The 20130-nt window shown below is 51.9% G+C and overlaps 1 protein-coding gene and 6 non-coding genes across 7 annotated transcripts; 6 read left to right on the top strand and 1 right to left on the bottom strand.

The window, feature by feature from the left end:
• Nucleotides 1-4753: 4753 nt before the first annotated feature.
• On the top strand, nucleotides 4754-4825 carry TRNAP-CGG (transfer RNA proline (anticodon CGG)). The gene has a single exon. It is a non-coding gene; the product is annotated as a tRNA-Pro (tRNA).
• Nucleotides 4826-5547: 722 nt separating this feature from the next.
• Nucleotides 5548-5619, top strand: TRNAA-UGC (transfer RNA alanine (anticodon UGC)). Its single transcript has one exon. It is a non-coding gene; the product is annotated as a tRNA-Ala (tRNA).
• Nucleotides 5620-6261: 642 nt separating this feature from the next.
• On the bottom strand, nucleotides 6262-6333 carry TRNAP-AGG (transfer RNA proline (anticodon AGG)). The gene has a single exon. It is a non-coding gene; the product is annotated as a tRNA-Pro (tRNA).
• Nucleotides 6334-6829: 496 nt separating this feature from the next.
• Nucleotides 6830-6901, top strand: TRNAP-UGG (transfer RNA proline (anticodon UGG)). Its single transcript has one exon. It is a non-coding gene; the product is annotated as a tRNA-Pro (tRNA).
• Nucleotides 6902-11732: 4831 nt separating this feature from the next.
• Nucleotides 11733-11804, top strand: TRNAP-AGG (transfer RNA proline (anticodon AGG)). Its single transcript has one exon. It is a non-coding gene; the product is annotated as a tRNA-Pro (tRNA).
• Nucleotides 11805-12576: 772 nt separating this feature from the next.
• TRNAS-CGA (transfer RNA serine (anticodon CGA)) lies at nucleotides 12577-12658 on the top strand. The gene has a single exon. It is a non-coding gene; the product is annotated as a tRNA-Ser (tRNA).
• A 372-nt stretch (nucleotides 12659-13030) lies between these two features.
• Nucleotides 13031-19385, top strand: FTCD (formimidoyltransferase cyclodeaminase). Its single transcript, XM_009900447.2, has 14 exons — nucleotides 13031-13192; nucleotides 13985-14168; nucleotides 14518-14646; nucleotides 14837-14925; nucleotides 15164-15343; nucleotides 15432-15569; nucleotides 15880-16011; nucleotides 16598-16659; nucleotides 17363-17492; nucleotides 17608-17769; nucleotides 18002-18045; nucleotides 18126-18264; nucleotides 18666-18761; nucleotides 18957-19385. Exons 1-14 carry the CDS (start codon nucleotides 13139-13141, stop codon nucleotides 19041-19043), a joined length of 1626 nt encoding a protein of 541 aa, XP_009898749.2. The 5' UTR covers nucleotides 13031-13138; the 3' UTR covers nucleotides 19044-19385.
• Nucleotides 19386-20130: the final 745 nt, after the last annotated feature.

The following is a 20130-nucleotide window of genomic DNA, read 5'->3' as shown; positions in this document are numbered from 1 at the left end:
AATTTTCTCAACCTAGAAACCTCTCTTGCTGCCCTACAGCAAACACCTGCTTAAGAAGGACTTCCCACAGGAGTAGACTTATTGCCTGCTCCCTTGAGGAGGTGGGAACACAAAGGTTTGGCATTCCAAAATGGTATTTTCCCTGCATTTTTTAGCAATGTCTCAGGAGGAGCTAAGGAGGATGGATGGGGTCAGGGAAGAAAGGCAGAAGTGGACTTCTTGTGAGATGTTCCTTTGGATGGTGATTCTACTCCAAACTTATCCAATGTTTTATGGGTGACAATGAAGAGTAGAAAATTCCTAAGATACGCCACCACAAAACCATACCTCAAGCATTAGGCTTTTTATTCTTATTCTTTACAACAGCATTACACAAATAAGTATGGACTGACACAGAGGCAGACAGCCCAGGTACCAGTGAGGCATGTGATGTGTCTGCATCTGGCTGAATGTTTTCATGAAGCAGCAGAAATGTTTCGTTCTGAGCTGCTGCGTGCACACATAGACATACATAAGTGCAGACGTAGCATTTCCTTGTGTGAGCCCTATGAAAAATGTGAGCTGAATATACTCATGTCCCTGTGCTAGCTCAGTATGAAGGCTCAGGGAATGCCATCCCACCCTGGATGTAGGTGCACTTTATCCAGCAGCCCATCTCCACAGCAGTATCCCCAGCCCTGTTAGAGAAAGGGATGCCTGTAATGTGAAATGTGGTGCAGGCTCACCCAGGTTTCCTCTGGACATACAAACATTCAGGAACTCAAATTTGCTGAGACCTGACTGATTAGAGGTGTTGCACAAAGAGGCATCCTAGGCACGATGGTTGCTCAAACTGGTGTTAATGCTATCAGGACAGATACAGAAATGTCATAATAAGAATGCAAAGAACAAACTATAATTTCCTTTCGTGGTGCAGATACTGAGGTAAGAGCAAAAGCTGAACTAGTGTTCATCAGGGAAATATACTCTGATGCTGAGCAGAAGACCTGCAGGTCCTATGTTTGTGAGCTGGTAAGTCTGAGGACAAGAATAACCCCATCCCTGGCCCCAATCACAGCACAGTGAGTTCCATACTGAGCTCTTCACAAAGTCTGGGCCCAAGACTTCATTTGAACACATCAGAGAATTGGAAAACACTTGTTTTAGAGGGAAAAGATGCAGGTGCCTCTGGAAAAAGATGTCAGGTACTGAGTAAAGCCTCTTTCCAAGATGCCATGTATCATCAAGCAATACCTCTTCAGCTAATGGAAGGGAGAATAAGAATCTTTCATGGGTATTGTTTAAATATTTCTTCTCTTTGGTAGTTTGACATTTTGCGTAAAGCTTATGAGAGTTTATAAGGAGTGAGTAAGCTGAGCTTGAAAGCATGTCAATTTTCAAAAGACTATGACCAAGTTCAGCTGGTTGCTCAAGAGATATTCACAGGAATGCTGGAGAAAATTTATCTGGGAATTGCTCAGCAGTCCAAGCACCAGGTGTGGTTTCTCATTCCTCTTCCAAGAACTGCTCAGATGTATTTATCCCAGCTCCAGAAATTGTCTGCAAAGATGGGATGTAAAATTCTGAACACTACAATGGGGAAAACCACTGGATTTCCAGCAATAGCTTTATTAGAAAGCAGTAGGCATCTGGGGCTTGTGCAACTGTCTTCCACCAGTCTGCTGTCTAGGACAGTCCTGAATGGAGCAGGGGAAAGAATAATGACAGTTTTTGTGTGGCTTTTTACAGGATTACTCCACCAGTGACGTTCTACAGGCTATTATTCTGAAGATCCAGTGTCTCAAAGGAGATTAAACCCCACACAAGTCCTTGATTTGACTTGTTAATTGTGGTGCTTTAGTGCAAACAGAACTGGGGAAGGGAGGACTTCGGTGCCCTGCAGGTCTCCCTGTCTTGGATCTGGGACTCTGTCTCCCATGGGTGCTGTGACTCCCATCTGGGAGTCATGCCATCTTGGCTCCCAGCTCAAAAGCTGTCCTGAATTAACTCCACCATATATTTCCCCCAGCCAGCTCTTGCCCAAGGCAGGACCTCACAGACCTGCTGATCAAGCCTTAAAAATATAGATTCCTGCAAAGACAATGCAGCCAAAGGCCCTAGTTCAAAACAGGGAACTACATACCAAGACTAAGATGATAAATAATGCTTAGTAGATGAAAGGATGCACATGGAGGGAAATAGCTGGATTCTGGGATTTGGTCCCAGCATTGCCTACTTCCATCTTCTAAGTGCAGTGGCAGAAACATTTCTCAGAAAAGCCTGGAGCTTAGCCCCAAAGCAGCCCTGTGTCCATGCCTGCTTATGTGGACTTTCATGTCTGCTGTTTGCCTCCTATTTTCCCTCAACTGCTCATGTTCTTGGATTAACTTTCTCCTTGTTGTCACTCAACATCTTCCTTCTGCAGCACTCATTGCTTCCTGTGGATCTCCATTTACCTTTATTTTCTTTTCTTCTGTCCTTTGCTTTGGTGAAGTCAACTGCACCAGCAGAAATTACAGTGCATGAATCATGGTGGGTGACAGTTCCCCATTGTAGGGTAACATCCATGGGGGCATCGACCTCCTCTTTGGGGTGCCTATAACCATGGGAAAACCCTAACCTGCACCACCACATGTGGCAAATGGTCTTGTTCAGGTTTGTCTGCATTTGCCTTTTTGGAGAAGCTGATAGAAGCAACCAGTGAGCATTTTGTATGCTGATGAGTTCTTTGCCCCACTGGGAATGGGGGAGTTGGGGAGAAGGAATGAAGTCATGGCTTAAGTTGGAAAAAATAGAGAAGCATAGAGGGTTGTCATGGAAAAGGGAACACTTGTGTGAGTAGCAAACAAGTGGGACAATTAGGAGTGGAAGCCCTAATGAACAGGAGGCTAGTGACAGGGTTGGAGGGACATCCTGATGGTGGCTGAATGATGGCTGGGCCAACAAGATCCCAGCACATCTCTCTGGCTCCTCTGCACATAAAGGTGAGAAGACAAACATCTGGGTGACTCACGGAAGTGGGACAGGATGAAGAGACATATTCACCACTTGTGCCTTTGCTGGGTTGCAAAAGGTATGTCCCAGCCCAGCATTTGGGTGCCAAGCTGAGGACAACACCAGGAGGGTGAGCTGGCCTCAGCAGGCAGCATCCCTCGTCCCTCCTTGCTGGGGCAAGCACTCATGGCCAGAGTGCTTGGGGACGTGCAGCCAGGTAAAGAGACAGAGCCCCTGGAGCTGGGAGCCTGCAGGCATGTCAACAAAAGTCTCCTCCCTTGCCCACCAAAGCTCTGCAATGCAACTTCCCACCATCAAAGCAGAGAGGACACCTGCCCTTGTGAACAGGAGAGATGGCTTTAGGAAGCAGAGAGAAAGTGGTTACTGGCACAAGAAGGAATAAGAAGGAGGGGAATACACCACTGAGAGGACATCCCACCCTAGACACCTACAGACTAACTGCAGGGGTTTGACACTGAATCTTTGGGTGACCTCACTGCCATGAAAGGGCCTTGCACCAGCCTGGGGAGCCAGACAGGCAATGGCTCTGTCAAGAGCCCAGGTTCTTCCCCAGGGCTGGAAATCCCATAAAGCAGGACAATAACAGGCTATCCACATATGTGAGTCATGGGGGAAGAAACATGCAAATTGAAAATCCCTGGTGTCCTGGTTGGTTCTCCTGCTCCTACCTATGAGAGTGGGGCTCACAAGGATTGCACCCTAGCAAGTCTGCAATCCTGCCCTGAGACAAAATCATCATCAGACACTGCTCCTGGCTTCTATACACCCCCTTGTCCTCTGAGTTTCTTGCCCCAGGGAGGGCAGCCCTTGGGGTGAGACAGAGATAAGCACAATGAAAGCTGAGCTCAAATCCCAACGGTCTACGAGGTCTTGGGAATGAAATATTTGTGGAGTTTTCTTTGACACTCAAGAATTGCTCAGTTAAATATTCCAAGGCTGTCAAATCACGTTTGATGAGAATTAGATGTCTGCATATTTCCCAGAGAGGAAAGGACTCATCTGGTGCTGCATAACAGCTGCATAAGGCAGCTGTTAGCACTGAATGCATGGAGCTGAAGAAGTCAGACAACCACGGGGGTTGTGTGACCTGGAAATCACAAGGATGAGTTCAGTGCTCCCCCTGCCCACTCCTTGCAGGGCAGGGGAGAGGAGCGAGATTTGTCTGCACTGCCTATGGCTGAGTCATCCATGTTCCCCTGGGTCAGCTCACAGGGTTTGGATGTGCCCCAAGGAGGGAACCTTTGCTCTAGCACAGCCTGCAATGCAGTATAATTAGCATTGGAGTCTCACTGTGGGAGGACTGTCTGAAAATCAGGTCTTTACCCTGCACCCACTGTGACTGTCTGTCATGGAGGGAGGTCGCCACCAGCTGGGGTCCCTCAGCAGCTCAGCTTCCCACTTCATCACAGCTATAGGCAGCCCAATCCTCAGGAACTATGTCCAGAAAAAAATTCCCCATCCTGCTCCAGAGCCATCCTCATAGTCCCGGAGCCCCGGAGTACCAACACCCTGACGACTACCATGGTTGGAAGCTCCTGAAGGCGAGGAAAAAAGAACAGCCAGGGGAAATGTCTGGTAATGTGGCGTTTGCAGCTTCTGTCCCTTGTCCTAAAGCAACACTGGTACCTGTGGGGAGAAGGAGAGGGATATTGTTGGGGTGGCGATAGGAGATGGCAACATTGAAGAGTCATCACCCTGCACTCAGCACCACAGGTGGGTGGAGCACAGAGGCCAAGGGAAGGCAGCTTTGCTCTGTCCTGGCTCGTTGGTCTAGGGGTATGATTCTCGCTTCGGGTGCGAGAGGTCCCGGGTTCAACTCCCGGACGAGCCCTGATTTTGGGCATTCATCATCACTGGTGGCACATGGGGTTTTGTGGTGCCTGGTGCAGTGGGGTTGATGCCCCATGCTGGATGAGTGGGTCCCTCACGAGGTTGGTAGCAAAGTCCAGGGGGATATAATGTAGTACAGCAGGGGTTACTTGCTTTGTATGAGAGAAGTCCTGGATTCAACCCGTCCAGCATCTCCACCTGTTTTTGCCTGCCCAAGATCTACCTCCGTACTGGCTGTGTGGCTGATGGAGCACCCCAGAACTCTGGAAGAGCCCTGGGCTGCCTGTGAGCATGACTGCCCAGGGGCTGCTTCCCCGCACTCTTAAGCTGAGAGTTTGCTGGGGGAAAACTACAGCCTCAGCTGCACCCCTAAACCCTAAAATGTGGGGGGCAGAGGGGCTAGGGGTTCATTGGAGTGCAGCACCCCAGCTCTTTGGTCTGGGGTTATAATTCTTGTTTCCAATGTGAGAGGTCCAAGGTTCAACTCCTGGATGAGCCCTCTCTTTGCAACAACATCTTCTTTGTGGACAGCATCCCTGATGTTCTCTGCAGATATGGTGGAGCCTTAAGGGTCAGGCCTGGCATCCCCATGTGTCTGCAAACCTGACCCTGTAGTGTGGTGATAGTGGTTCTCTTCCATCTGACACTAATTTTAAGAAGCTCAGACCCTGTCACTGAGACGACAGAGGCAGTGTACCTTACCTGTGCAGCTGTCACAGGCAGGGGGATGTAGCTCAGTGGTAGAGCGCTTGCTTTGCATGTAAGAGGCCCTGGGTTCAATCCCCAGCATCTCCAGCTTTTGCCTCCTAAACCCATCTTTTCCACGGGGCAGTGGTGATAAATTCGACTTTTATGCCTGCAAAGGAGATTCCCTCATGCCCTCACCTTGCACCACAACCCTAGGTAGCACTGCCCAGAGGGGATATGGCATCACTCTGCCATGTTCCACTCCCCTGATGACTCCTTTCCCACATCTAGGAGGGGACAAGTCCTAGCCATGGCTGAGCTGTGCCTTTTTGACCAGGGGGCAACGAACAGCACGTTACTCCTGACACTGAAGAGGATGTCCCAGCAGTGAGGACATGGCCAAACTAATGAGGCTGCCCGGGCCCCCTGTGCCAAGCAGCAAGGGCTGTGCCTGGTAGTGGGTTCCCAAAAGTAGGGCTCATCCAGGGGTTGAACACGGGGCCTCTCACACCCTAAGCAAGAATCATACTCCCTGGACCAATGAGCCATGGTGCACAGGTGCATGGGCACCCTCACTGTCTGCCAGGCACTGGACTGCTGGGGGGCACTGGGTGTCCTTGAGTGAACCTGGGCTGGTAAGAGGGTGTGAACAGGGAGATTGACTATGGACCAGAACGGGAACATTTTGCTGCATGCAGCTCCTGGGCAGAGCTACCCACTGAGGACTTGATGGCAGCATGCCCAAAAGGAGGGCTCGTCCGGGAGTTGAACCCGGGACCTCTCGCACCCTAAGCGAGAATCATACCCCTAGACCAACGAGCCACGGTGCACACCTGTGTGGGCACCCCCATAGTCTGCCGGGCACTGTGCTGCTGGGGGGCACTGCTGCACAGCAGCCAGGGAGCACTGCATGTTACTTCTAGGCAATGAGCACTGTCACCAGCCCCATGGGGCTGTGGGGTACAGGACTGGGGATGGGTCCCATCTGTGTGCTCTGCTTCTTTGGTCTAGGGGTATGATTCATGCTTAGGTTGCTAAGTGATCCCAGGTCTGAGTCCTGGATGAGCCCTCCTTTTGGGCACCCACTGCCAGTCCAAGCCCCTGTAGGGATAGGGCATTGGTGAGGTGACATCTGCGGTCTTGGGAAAACCCCCAGAGATGGTGAGCTTTGAAGATGTTTGGCACTGCATCCCATGGCACCTCCAGTTGCTGGCTCAATGGACTGGCCACAGTAAGATAGATCTCCCTGCTCCCCTCCCTGACTCCCCAAAAGTGTGTGAGGTTCAGAGGTCATGGCTGCAGAGTCTTGAACTGTAGTGGCTCGTTGGTCTAGGGGTATGATTCTCGCTTTGGGTGCGAGAGGTCCCGGGTTCAAATCCCGGACGAGCCCTGGTTTTGGCTATGGACCTTCTTCTGCAGTGCATGGGAGCCACGGGTGCGGGGCAAACAGTGGAGCCTGGTGCAGAGCCATTGTTGCCCCGTCCTGCTTAAGCACATCCCCATAGGCAGGATGAACCCCAAAAGCTGGCAGTGAGGTGTGCTGCAGGTAAGGGAAGGCAGGTGGAGGCAGTGCTTGGACACTGCAGAGAGAAGACTGTGTGCTCAGAGAGAGTGTGTTTCAGGGCAGGGCCTTTGGGACAAAATAGGGTCTGGGATTCAAACCCAGCATGAGCTTTTGCATCCTCAGAACCCCCTCTCTGACAGTGCCCTAGGGAAGCTCTGGGACTTGTTGCCTGGGACTGATTCCTGGAGCCTGCAGGATGTGGACCAGTGCCCATGGTTCTTTCCCTCCCCTGTTCTGGTGCTGCAGGTTTGAGTGGAATTTATCTCCCTCCCCCACTGAGATCAATGTCTCTTTTGGGGTGAATGTCAGTGCTGCAGGGAGCAGATGGGTGGGAGCAGGGTAATGGGTGATTTGCTGCAGAGATCAGCTTCAGTGCAAGTAAGGCTGTGCTGGGTAGGGAATCTGTAGCCAAAATAGCCACTGAAAAGCTTTTTTTAGGACTTTTTGAAGCCTGGAAAAACAGCTTTACTATGCTTGGGGCTGGCAGTTTGTGGGCTGGCTGCTGAGCTAGAGTGGGTGGAACCAGCACCTCCCGGTAAATCTAAACGAGGCATTAACACCCCAGATGGTCTTCTGCTGCAGAGATCAGCACCACCCACCACCCACCCACGTGGGCAGAACCGGTACTACCCATTGTTGATCAGGTGATAAGAAGTCTCTGGGACACACAGCAAGGGTGATCAAACAGCCATTATGGATGTCCCAGGGGGTGCCGTGACTGTTCACAGCTTGTTGGGGTCTGTGACCCCTGTACACTGACCAAGGTCATTCAACAAGCAAGGTAAGTCATCTGGGTGTATCCCAGCAGCCTGTGAAGTCAGTTAGTGATAGAAATCCAGCAATGGTTACAACCAGGCTGAGGGCTGTTGCTGGTAGAACTGTGTGTACCCAGACAGAGGTTCTGAGAAGATGTGTAGGTGTCCAGGCCCCTGGCTGTGGTGAGTGCTGGAGCCTGGCACTTGCAATGGAGGGTTACAGAGATAACACATGTATTATATGTGAACAGGTGAATAATCTGCTCAGCCTGCTGGCTGAGCTGAAGGAAGAAGTTGCAGGGCTAAGGACTATAAGGGGATATGAAAAGGAGATAGCATTGTGGAAAAAGGAAGAAACCTAAGGGATGGTGAGGAATGGAGGCAGGTCCCTCTCTGGAGAGGCAGGTGAGTCCCCTCTCAGTCCCCCCAGTCTTCCCAGTTGTGCACACTGGTATGGGCCTCTTGAAACAGAGGGCCAGACAAATGAGGACAGAGATGAATGTTCATGCATGCAGCTACCCAGGGTTGTCATCTAGGCACATGATTTAGGACTAATGCAAACAAGAAAAAAAAAGAAAGGTGGTGGTAGTAGTAAGGAATTCCCTTCCCAGGGGAACTGAGGGCCTGATTTGCAGGCCAATTCCATCCCACAGGTAGGTCTGCTGCCTGCCTGGGGAACAGGTTAGGGATATTTCTGAGAGACTCCCTGACCTGGTGCAGCCATTAGACTATCACCCGCTGCTGGTTATGCAGATTTGGAGTGATGAGGCAGTGTATAGGAGTACAAAAGCAAATAAAATAGACTGCAGGGCACTGGGGAAATTACTTGAGGGCTCAGGAGCACAAGTGGTGTACTCAATCCCTCTACTGGAGGAAAGAAAAAAAATCCAGGTGATTAACACATGGCTTAGAGGTTGTTGCTGCCAACAGAACTTTGGTTTTTTTGACCATGGGGAAGTTTTCTTGGCACCGGGTCTACTGGCCACAGATGGAGTTCATCTGTGCCATGAGAGTACAAGAATCCTTGCACATGAGTTGCCTGGACTCATTGACAAGGCTTTAAACTAGTTTTAAAGGGGGACAGGGACAAAGCTGGCCTTGCCACTGAGAACGCTGGGTGTTGTAGCCCAACGCTTGTGGAGCAGTGTGTTGGAATCTTAGATAACCAGAAGGCCTACCCCACCTCAAGGTTGAAAATTGTGTACTCAACTCCCTCTCTGAAATGTTTATACACCAATGCATTCAGCATGGGTGAGAAACAGGAGGAGCTGGAGACCATTGTGCTGCAGGGAAACTATCATGTAGCAGCCATCACAGAAACCTGGTGGGATGACCCCCACAACTGGAGTGCTGCAATAGATGGGTACCAACTTTTCAGAAGGCATAGGCAAGGAAAAAGAGGTGGTGAAGTTAGGGAAACATATAAAACCATGCAAATTAATGAAGGTGATGGTAGGGTTGAGCCCTTATGGGTAAGAATCAAGGCTAAGGCCAGTAAGAGTGATAATGTGGTGGGAATCTGTTATAGACCACCAGGATGAAGAGGTAGATTAAATTTTTTTATAAGCGGTTGAGAGGAGGTTTCACAATTGCTTCCCCTTGTTTTTGTGGGAGACTTCAACTTCCCAGATGTCTCCTGGGAATACAATGCAGCAGGGAGAAAACAGTCTTGGAGGTTCCTGGAGTGTGTGGAGGATAACTTCCTGACACAACTGGGGAGGGATCCAACCAGGGAAGGTGCCCTTCTGGCCTGCTTCTTGTGAATGGGGAAGAACTTGTAGGGGGAGTAAAGGTTGGAGAGTGTCTAGGGCTCAGCAATCATGAGATGATTGAGTTCTCTATCCTTGGGGAAACAAGGAGAGGGGTTAGTAAAACTGCCACCTTGAACTTCCATAGGGCAAACTTTGGCCTGTTCAGGAGACTCATTGACAAGAGTCCTTTGGGAGGCCACCCTGAAGGATGTAGGAGTCCAGGAAGGCTGGACATACTTCAAGAGGGAAGTCTTAAAGGCACAGGTGCAGGCTGTCCCTGTGTGCCGAAAAATGAGTCAGCAGGGAAGGCGTCCAGCCCATGACATATAGAGAACAACCAGAAGATCAAGCCCAGTCAGTATGGGTTAAATGAAGGGCAGGTCCTGCCTGACCAACCTGATCTCCTTTTATGACAGGATGTCCTGACTGTTGGATGAGGGAATGGCTGTGAATATTGTCTACCTAGACTTTTGAAAAGCCTTTGACACTGTTTTCCACAGAATTCTGGTGGACAAACTGTCTGCTCATGACTTGGATGAGCACAGGCTCTGCTGGATAAAGCACTGGCTGGGTGAAAGGGCGCAAAGAGTGGTGGTCATTGGAGTTAAATCCAGCTGGTGGCCAGTCACAAGTGGTGTTCCTCAGGGCTCATTGTTGGGGCCACTTCTGTTTAACATCTTTATTGATGACCTTGATGAAGACATGAAGTGTGCCATCAGTAAGTTTGCAGATGACACCAAGTTAGGTGGCAGTGTTGTTTTGTGACAAGGTAGGGAGGCTCTTCAGAGGGACTTGGATAGATTGGATTGATGGGCCAATGTTAATGGGATGAGCTTCAACAAGGCCAAATGCCAGGTCCTGCACTTAGGTCACAACACCACCAAGCAGTGCTACAGGCTTGGGGAAGTGTGGCTGGAAAGCTGTCTGGTAGAAAGGGATCTGGGGGGTTCTAATCAACAAGCAACTGAATATGAGCAAGCAGTGTGCCTAGGTGGCCAGGAAAGCCAATGGCATCCTAGCTTGTATCAGAAATGCTGTGTCCAGCAGGAGTAGGGAGGTGATTGTCCCCTTGTACTCCGCTCTGGTGAGGCCACACCTCAAATACTGTGTCCAGTTTTGGGCACCTCAATACAGGAGAGATGTGGAGATGCTGGAATGAGTGCAGAGGAGGGCAATGAGTCGTGAGGGGCATGGAAAATAAGTCTTGTGAGGAATGACTGAGGAAGCTGGGGCAGTTTAGTTTGGAGAAGAGGAGGCTGAGGGGAGACCTCATTGCTCTCTGCAACTACCTGAAAGGACGTTATAGAGAGGCTGGTGTTGGTTTCTTCTCACAGGTGATTAGTGATAGAACAAGAGGGATGGCCTCAAGCTACAACTGGGTAGGGTTAGACTGGACATTAGCAGGAGGTTTCTTACAGAAAGACTGGTCAGGCATTGGAATGGGCTGCCCAGGGAAGTGGTTCAGTCACCAAGCCTGGATGTGTTTAAAGGTCGTTTGGATGTGGTGCTTGGGCATATGGTTTTAGGGTGAACTTTGTAGAGTAGAGTTATCAGTTGGACTTGGTTATCCTGAGGGTCATTTCCAACCTCAATATTTCTGTTATTCTGTGGGTGCCCAAAAGAAGGGCTTGTTAAGGAGTCAGATCTGGGACAATATAGCAACCTAAGCATGAGTCATACCCCTAGACCAAAGTCTTTCTCTCAGGCCATCACCTCTGCCGGGTCCCTGGAGATATGGCACAGGGTGCTGATGGGGAAATGCTTGGCAACTTGGCAAAATGGTCCACAGCTCCTTAGCCAGCTCCCCTCGAGGTTGTTTCCTTCCATTTCTACAAAACCTGGAAAATGTCCCTGGAACCTGTGCCCCTCCTGCTCCAGGGCCACCACAGCCTGAGGCTGGGGCATTGCAAGCTGCCTGTGCAGCTCTGTGTCTCCTGTCCCAGCTCATGCTTTTTGTGGGAAGCAGCATAGTGCTGAAGGTGTCTGGTGCATCCCATCAGAGACCCTCAGGCACATTCTGCTCTACCAGAGCTGGTGACAGTGCTCATTGCCTAGAAGTAACACGCAGTGCTCCCTGGCTGCTGTGCAGCAGTGCCCCCAGCAGTGCAGTGCCCAGCAGACTATGGGGGTGCCCACACAGCTGTGCACCATGGCTCGTTGGTCTAGGGGTATGATCCTCGCTTAGGGTGCGAGAGGTCCCGGGTTCAACTCCCGGACGAGCCCTCCTTTTGGGCATGCTGCCATCAAGTCCTCAGTGGGTAGCTCTGCCCAGGAGCTGCATGCAGCAAAATGTTCCCGTTCTGGTCCATAGTCAATCTCCCTGTTCACACCCTCTTACCAGCCCAGGTTCACTCAAGGACACCTTGTGCGTACAAACCCAAGAACCCTTTCAGTCAGCAGCTTCAGAGGACTTGAGGCAGTAACAAGGATTTTCTGGGAGTGGCAAGAAAGCCAGGTCAGAGGTGTTTTCAGGAGGATGTATCTCAGTGGAAGTGCTTGCTTTTGCATGTAAGAGCTACTGAGTTTAACCCCCAGCATCTCTGTGTCCTTGTATCTTCCCAGAGCCCCTTTCTGCTGGGTGTGCTGCTGCCAGAGCCCTTGAAATCCTGTAGAAAAGCTCTGGGACTTCCTATGGGTATGGCTGGTCTGGGGCTGATTCCCAGCATCCAAAGGCTATGAAGAAGTGCCCACAGTCCTCTCCCTGCCCTGCTTGGGCACTGCAAGGTGTGGGATTGGGAATTATGTCCCTATATGAATGAACCAGGGTGCACAGCTGCCCAAGCACCCCACCCTGTCCTGGGCACTGGGCTGCTGGAGGAGACACTGCTGTACAGGGACACTGAGTGCTGCTTTCTGAGGACAGAGCTTGCTGCCAGTCCCTCAGGAGCAGAGTGGGACTGAGAGTGTGTGTGGAGATGTGCCAACTACCTGAGACTTCCCTGCTTCCCAGGAAAACGGTGTGTCCAAAAGGGACCTGGGGGCTGCTGAGTGTGGGGCTGTGATGGCCGAGGGGTGAAGGCGTTGGACTCGAAATCCAATAGGGTTTCCCTGCGCAGGTTCGAATCCTGCTCACAGCGAGAGATTTTACCTGCTGCTGCCCAGGTGTCCATGCCAGGCTTCCTGGAGTGTGCCCATCCTGGGGGGATCTGGAAGCAGCTGTGTCGCTACTATTGCAGAGTGCTGGTGGTCCGCTTGCTTGTGCTTTGGGCAGGAGCAGACTGTCCCATCCAGTAGCCACAGCGTGGTGCTGGGCATAGCAGATATTTTTCTTCTCCCAGAAATTAATGGGCCCTGGTGGGCAATTAGTGTGGAAGGCTGGCCCTGGCAAATAGGCAGTGCCCTTGTGCCTGGAGCTGCTCCAGATGTAGAAGGGTCAGTACCACATTGTTTATCCAGGACCCTTTCTGACTCCCGTCCACAGATCAATGCAGTTAATGAGAAACCTTGGTTCGTGGAAGAGGCAACAGACTGGGTGCTGGGACAGGAACAGACAGGCAAACGCACAGGGTGTGAGGAGCCGAGTGTGGCAGCGTGGGGTGCAGGCCGATCCTGGGACCATGGCCAAGCTGGTGGAGTGCGTACCCAACTTCTCAGAGGGAAATAACAAGGAGGTGAGGGAGTGTGCGGAGGGGCTAGGTGGTGGGTGATACCAGGGTGCAAATGGGTGGGCTTTGCTGATGGAGAGGCTATGCAGGCAGCATCTACTGCCAGACTCTGCCTTGTCTCCTTTGAAGTGCTGTGCACCTTTCCCTGCCTGGATAATGCAAAAAATGCCCAAAGGCAGCCCCTGCTCCCTTTGGCATCTTTATGAGAAGCTGGGTCTCAGACCCCCTTTTCCCTACTGCCTGCAGGATGCTGGAGTGCATGAGCTTGGGGTGGGCTGGCATACCCCCTTAAAGAAACATCTTTTGCAGTTGTGACAAAACATTCCATCCAAGTTAATGAGATCTGTGCTGGACATCAGCCCCAGGGTGAACTTTGGCCCTGCCAGGGACAGAAAAATTCAGCAAAGTAAAACCACTGCTTCCCTCAGGGAACAGGCTCTGCAGAGCCAAATGTATCTTGAAACTGGCAGGGAACAGTATCTTCAGAAACATTAATTTGTGGTGGTGCTCTCTGATGTGCAGCAGCAGCTGGACATATCTCCTTTACTCTGCAGTGGGTTTGGGGCTCACTGGGAGGCAGAGGTGCCCCTAACTCCCTGAAGTACGAGTTGGATGCTTGCACCTTTGGATTCTGCATCCTTTGTGGCACAGGACTGCATCCCCAGTGATCACAGCAACATCTCCAAACCCAGCAGGAAGTGGGAGAGATGACGAAAGTTGTCCACCACCTTACAAAGCTGGGGCTGTGGTGGGAGCCTGGCTGGCTGAGCGATCTCACCCCTCTCCATTGCCTGGTAGGTGATTGATGCGGTAGGGCAGGCCATCTCTCGGACACCAGGCTGTGTGTTGCTGGATGTGGATGCTGGTGCCTCCACCAACCGCACTGTGTACACCTTTGTGGGGTCCCCTGAAGCTGTCATTGAAGGGGCACTGAGTGCGGCACGAGTGGCTGGACAGCTGATTGACATGAGCCGGCACACGGGTGAGCTTGGGAGTGGTGCAGGAGCTGGTCTGGTGTGGAACATCCCTTGACTCTGGTGGGTGGTTAGCTTTGGGTGCCACTTGCATGGTTGGAGCTAAAATCAGCTGCTGGTAGCCAAACAGCATTGCTGGGATGGATGGTGGTAGGACTGTGCAAAGCTCTTGTTCACCCTCCTCATCCAGAGAGGCTGAATCCCTCCTGTCCATCAGCTGGGGTAGAAATTACTGCTTCTGACTCAGCTTTGCTCAAGATGGCAGCACCCAGTCTGTAAGAGGCTTGCAAAGGGCTGTCCTCCCTCCTTGTCAGCTTGCTTTCCCAAGTCCCCATCTTATATCTTCCCTGTCACCAGGTGAACACCCTCGCATGGGGGCTCTGGATGTCTGCCCCTTTGTGCCAGTGAGGAATGTCAGCATGGAGGAGTGTGTCACCTGTGCCAACGTCTTCGGACAGCGCTTGGCAGCAGAGCTAGGGGTGCCTGGTGAGTGAGCGTCAGGACCCTCTGCCGGTACCATTCTACTTTGTATGCTTTCAACTGTGGAGAATGTGCCTGCCTTTTGCAAAAGCTTAATCAAATGGGTTTTGCTCCCCAGTGGGCAAAACCAGACCCTGCTAGATGATGTGCCACCAGGCCCTGCCCAGTGGTGCTCACCACTGGCTCTGTCTTGCAGTTTACCTGTATGGAGAGGCAGCACGGAAGGAAAGCAGGAAAGCTCTGCCTGCCATCCGCACTGGGGAGTATGAGGCACTTCCTGAGAAGGTGAGCCTGGCGGCACCTGGCTGGGCAGAGCTGAACTACACCTCCCCAGCTTCAGGGAGCATGCCAAGGGCTGACATAGTTCCTTCGCAGCAAGAGGAGCTGATGAAAGGCTTTGGGTGCTGCTGAACTTGGAAGTGGTTGTGGCAGATGATAGCTGGAGAGAGAGATGGTGTCTCTGAGACAGTGTCTCATGCTGCTCAGTAGTGCCAGCCCAAGCACTCTTCTGTCTCCTTACTAGCTTGCAAAACCAGAGTGGGCTCCTGATTTTGGGCCTCCAACATTTGTCCCCCGGTGGGGGGCCACAGTGACAGGTGCCCGGACCTTCCTTATTGCGTACAACATCAACCTGCTGTGTACCAAGGAGCTGGCTCATCGCATCGCCCTCAACCTCCGTGAACAGGGTCGTGGTGCTGACCAGGTAGCCCCATGCCAGTGCCATACTGGGAGGAGACCTGCTTGCCCCGTCATCTCCTGGGCCATGCCTTGACTGTGGTGGTTGTTGACAGCCTGGGCGCTTGAAGAAGGTGCAGGGCATTGGCTGGTATTTGGAGGAAGAGAATATAGCCCAAGTTTCAACAAACCTGCTGGACTTTGAGACCACTCCGCTTCACGCCGTCTATGAGGAAGTTTGCCGAGACGCAGAGGTGGGTGGCATGGGGCAGCATGCTACGCTTGTTTCAGCTATGCAGAGGGTGTCTCTTCTACAAGTTTTGATCCTGATCCCCAGGTCATACTCTAATTTATCTCACACTTAGCTCAGCCAAGGTCAGAGTGCTGGATGGCACGAAAACCCTAGAACTCAGCAACTTGCTGCTAGCTCCCAGCTCCTCCCACTGAAAGCTTTTCCATGAGCTCCCCAGGTCCTGGGAAAGGATGTGAAGCACCAGGCTGGGGTAGTAGCAATGGCAGGGCGGGTGGCTCTGGGGACGGTCATGTTTCTGATGTTCTTCACAGGCACTGAACCTCCCTGTGGTGGGATCCCAGCTGGTGGGGCTTGTCCCCAAGAAGGCCATACTGGATGCGGCTGAATTTTACATAAAGAAGGAAAAACTTTTCATTCTGGAGGAGGAACAGAAGATTAGGCTGGTAACATGGCACTCCCTGGTACCAGAACAAGGGTGGGATCAGGAGAGAGAACTCTCACCTTCCCAGCCTGCCAAAGTGGCACTGAGCAGAAATCAACAGCAAAGCTGATTTATTGTTCTGAGGACTCTGAGATGCTGAGGGAGCAGAAAACTTATCCTGTGGAGACAGAATGCTGGCAACAGCTGCCCAGCTTGCCAGTATGGAGGCCAGGAGGGGAAGGAGATGTCCTGAGAGCTCAAGGGCAGTGTGTGTTGTTATGGCCCTAGGACCAGCATAAGCTGGAAATGAGATAGGCTCTGCTTTTCAGCTTGCAGGAGGGAGGGACTTTTCCACCCTATGGGGAACACGCTAGATAAGAGCAAGCTAATTATTTATCAGTGCACTTTCTAGTCATTTGTAGGTGGTTCCATGCCACTGCCGAGTCTGGGATGGAATGAATTGGTGACGTTGGTTGTCCTTTCCCTGGGTGTTGGCCCAGACAACTCTGTCCTAGGACTGAATCACCCATGGTTAATTAAGAGCAAAGAATGAGGATGCAGCAGTGCTTATTGTGACAGAGCTGATGCAGCGGTGCTGCTCCTTGCAGGTGGTCAGCCGGCTGGGCCTGGATTCCTTGTCTCCATTTCACCCCCAGGAGCGCATCATCGAGTAAGGACCCCAGTCCCGGTGCCCATCCCTGCCTAGACAGGAGGGCCCTGCTGCTTATGTCTTGCACTCAGCTTGTTTTAGAGGTGGCATCTGCACCCAGAACATCTGTGCTGGGTGTTGTGCTGGCATGGTGTGGTCCCTGCTTCAAAATGCTGATGGTTGTGAAAATGGGGTGAGGGGACTGTGGGTCACTTAGACAGGCAGCAGGAGCAGGCTTTGTGTCCAAAGTTGAGTGTGTACATGATCCACTTCACACCCAGCCCAAATTTCACTGCCTCCAGCTCACATACTACCCTCCAAGGAGAGATGCTGTGCTGCAGTGCCTGGTGCAAAATGCATGTCTATGGTGTGGGAAGAAAGGGAATCCACCTATGAAATCAGAACACGCTCTCGAAGTCTTTGTTGTCCCATCCTTGATGTGGCTGCAGGCTTATTTCTATCCCATCAAATACTGTTTGCACAAGTTCAGCCTTTCTAGTGCAGAACAAACCCCCATACCACCAGGACGTGCTCCCTGGATGTCTGTCTGTCCCTACTGGGCTCCTTGTCTTCTCCTTGACACTCTCTCTGGTTTTCTGGGACTAGCCCCCTGCAGAGCTAAGATGTGGAAGAAAACCTGTTGTAGAGTACAATGTTGGGTGAAAAGGGACAGGGTGCTCCTTGTGCTTGGCATGTGTAGAAGCCCAGGACTGCTGTGCCACAGGTACCTGGTGCAGGCAGGAGAGGTGGATGAGGGGCTGGTGTCCAAGCCATTGGGTGCCTTTGTGCGAGCAGTTGGTGGCAGATCTGCAGCACCGGGAGGAGGCTCTGTGTCTGCAGCTGCAGCTGCCCTGGTACGTGCTCCATGCTGGGTGTCCTCAGGGTGTGCTGAGCCCCCAAGAGGAACCAGCACAGTGGTAGTGGTGGGTGCTCTGCCCTGATGGAGAATATACCCTGGTACTCTCGCAGGGAGCAGCACTGGGCAGCATGGTGGGACTGATGAGCTATGGGAAGCGGCAGTTTGAGGAGCTGGACCCCATCATGAGGAAGCTGATCCCTCCGTTCCACCAGGCTATGGATGAGCTGGTGGCAATGGTGGATGCTGACTCCCGTGCCTTCAGCAGTTACATGGTGAGGTCCCACAGGTGACAGACATCCTGTGGGGAAGTGGGGAGCTTTCCAACTGGGAAGGGAGCTATTGCTGTGCCCTGGCATTCTTAGGAGCAGGGTTGTGATCTTGGTCCAAGCCAGGGCCAAGGGAAGTGACATCACCTAAAAGAGGTTTGCAAGGGTGTGGGAGGTATCAAGTCTGTCCTGGGCCCTTGGAGTAAATAACAACAAATCTGCTTTTCTTTGCCTGCAGGAAGCTATGAAGTTGCCAAAAGGCACCCCTGAAGAGCGGGAGAGGTGAGGTGGGTTGTTGGAGACTTACAAACTGGGGGAGCAAGACCACCCAGCATTCATGCCAAGGTTCTTCCTCCTCCCAGACGCACAGTTGCCATGCAACAGGGGCTGAAGACAGCAGTGAAGGTTCCCTGTGCCCTGGCAGAGAAGGTGAGTGGGCTCTGGCCTGCTCTGAAGGACCTGGCACGTCACTGCAACCTGGCCTGCAAATCTGACATCCAGGTACAGCCCTGGGCTCATGTATTGCCTTCAGTGGGTCTTTGGAGGCTGCTGGGCTTACTGTTTTTCCCTGTAAGGTGCTGGATTATGTCCTGACCTCTGGGATGCATCTCTTCAGCTGTGATTCCCAGACTGGCCAGTGATGCTGGTCCACTAAATTATTGGCAGCTTGCAACCCTTTTAAGAGAGTTGACTTCCACCAGCATTATGCCTGAGTTTTCCCATCTGTGTGGCAAGGCCACGAATGGTTTGCACTACTGGAGCCACATCCTGAAAATACTGGGCTGGAAAATGTTGTGTGCTGCTGGGTCAAATAGGGTGGGAGTCCTGAAGCATAGGGGTTTGCCCTACTGCAGGACCATATAGTGCTCTGGTTCAGCAGAAGAGCAAGCTTCTTTTCCTAGGTGGGAGCCAAAATGCTGGAAACAGCTGTGTTTGGAGCTTATTTCAATGTCATGATCAACCTCAAAGACATAACAGATGAGAAGTTCAAGCTTGCGGTAAGCAGGGGCTGTGCATGTGCCCAGCCCTGGTGGTAAGGATGAGATGAGACAGAGGTGGAGATGAAGCCTCTGGGACTCCTTATGCCCAGGTACACCCTCCCTTTGCCACCCTCTGGAGGCATGGGGTGAATGGGAGGTGACTCTTCTGCCCTGCCAAGTGGAGAATGATGCATCTTTTCCCTCTCTGTGCAGATGTCACAGAAGATCTCTGGGCTGCTGGAGGAGGCGAAGCAAGGCTCGACACTTGTGTTGGCACTGCTGGATAAGCGGCTGGCCTGAGAGGGGCTTGAGGATGGGCTTGAGGCTCTGCAGCAGCAAATACAGCTGGGAACTATGCTTGTCTGTTGCCTGAGCTCCTTTGGTACCCATCTCAGGAGAGCTGCCCTGCTCAGGCAGACTCCAGTATTATGTCCCCTGCTGACCTTTCCATGGCCAAGGGTGAATTTTGCTCTCTAGGGCTTGGACCCCAGTGTCCATCCCTGGGGCAGAAGGTGGTGTCTGCATTGCAGTGTCTGGAGCCACAGAGCTCCCAAGAGAGGGAATGGCCCTGGAGGACATGACCATGCATGGGCACCTCCTGACTCTGCACACCCCTGTGTGTTTTCATGTCCAGCAAATCACTTTAGACACCTTCCTCTCTGTAGACATGGGGCAAGACCTGGTACACTGCCTTTCTGTGAGGTCTCTTTTTGATGGTGCATGATGAAACCAGCCCACTGCATTGTCCACTGGCCCAGGAAGGGAGTACTCCCATATGTGGGGCAGCATCAAGACTATTAGCAGGATGATGGGGATGGGACAGGAAGAGATCTGCCCGCTCCTCAGACCTTCTGAAAGGAAGACCTAAGCCTCAAGGCAACCAGCCCTGCTTGCTGACTGAGTGTGATAGGCAGATATTACCTCCTCCACCCATATATGACAGCAGCACCCTGAGCAGTGTCACAGGGTGTCATCACCTGGACCCTGAGCCTCACTGTCCCACAGCGGTGCCTGAGGGAAGGTGATACCCATCCTGTGAAAGCTTATCCCCCAACACTGCACCCATGCTATGAGCACTGAGCCAGGATTCAAGATTGCAGAACATTAGGAACTGGAAAGGACCTCAAAAGATCTAGTCCAACCCCTCTGCCAAAGAAGGATCACCTATACCAGATGTTTATGTGGAATTTCTTGAACTGAGAGGCCCAGAACTGGACACAATATTCCAGATGCAGCCTCACCAGGGCAGAGCAGAGGGAGAGGCGAACCTCTCTTGACCTACTAACCACAGCCCAGAATGGCATTGGCCGCCTTGGCCACAAGAGCACACTGCTGGCTCATGGGCAACCTTACATCCACTAAGACCCCCAGGTCTTTTTCCCCTTTC

Source organism: Dryobates pubescens, chromosome 2 (genome assembly GCF_014839835.1).
Source record: "Dryobates pubescens isolate bDryPub1 chromosome 2, bDryPub1.pri, whole genome shotgun sequence".
NCBI lineage: Eukaryota > Metazoa > Chordata > Aves > Piciformes > Picidae > Dryobates > Dryobates pubescens.
This window is presented reverse-complemented; position numbering and strand designations above follow the sequence as displayed.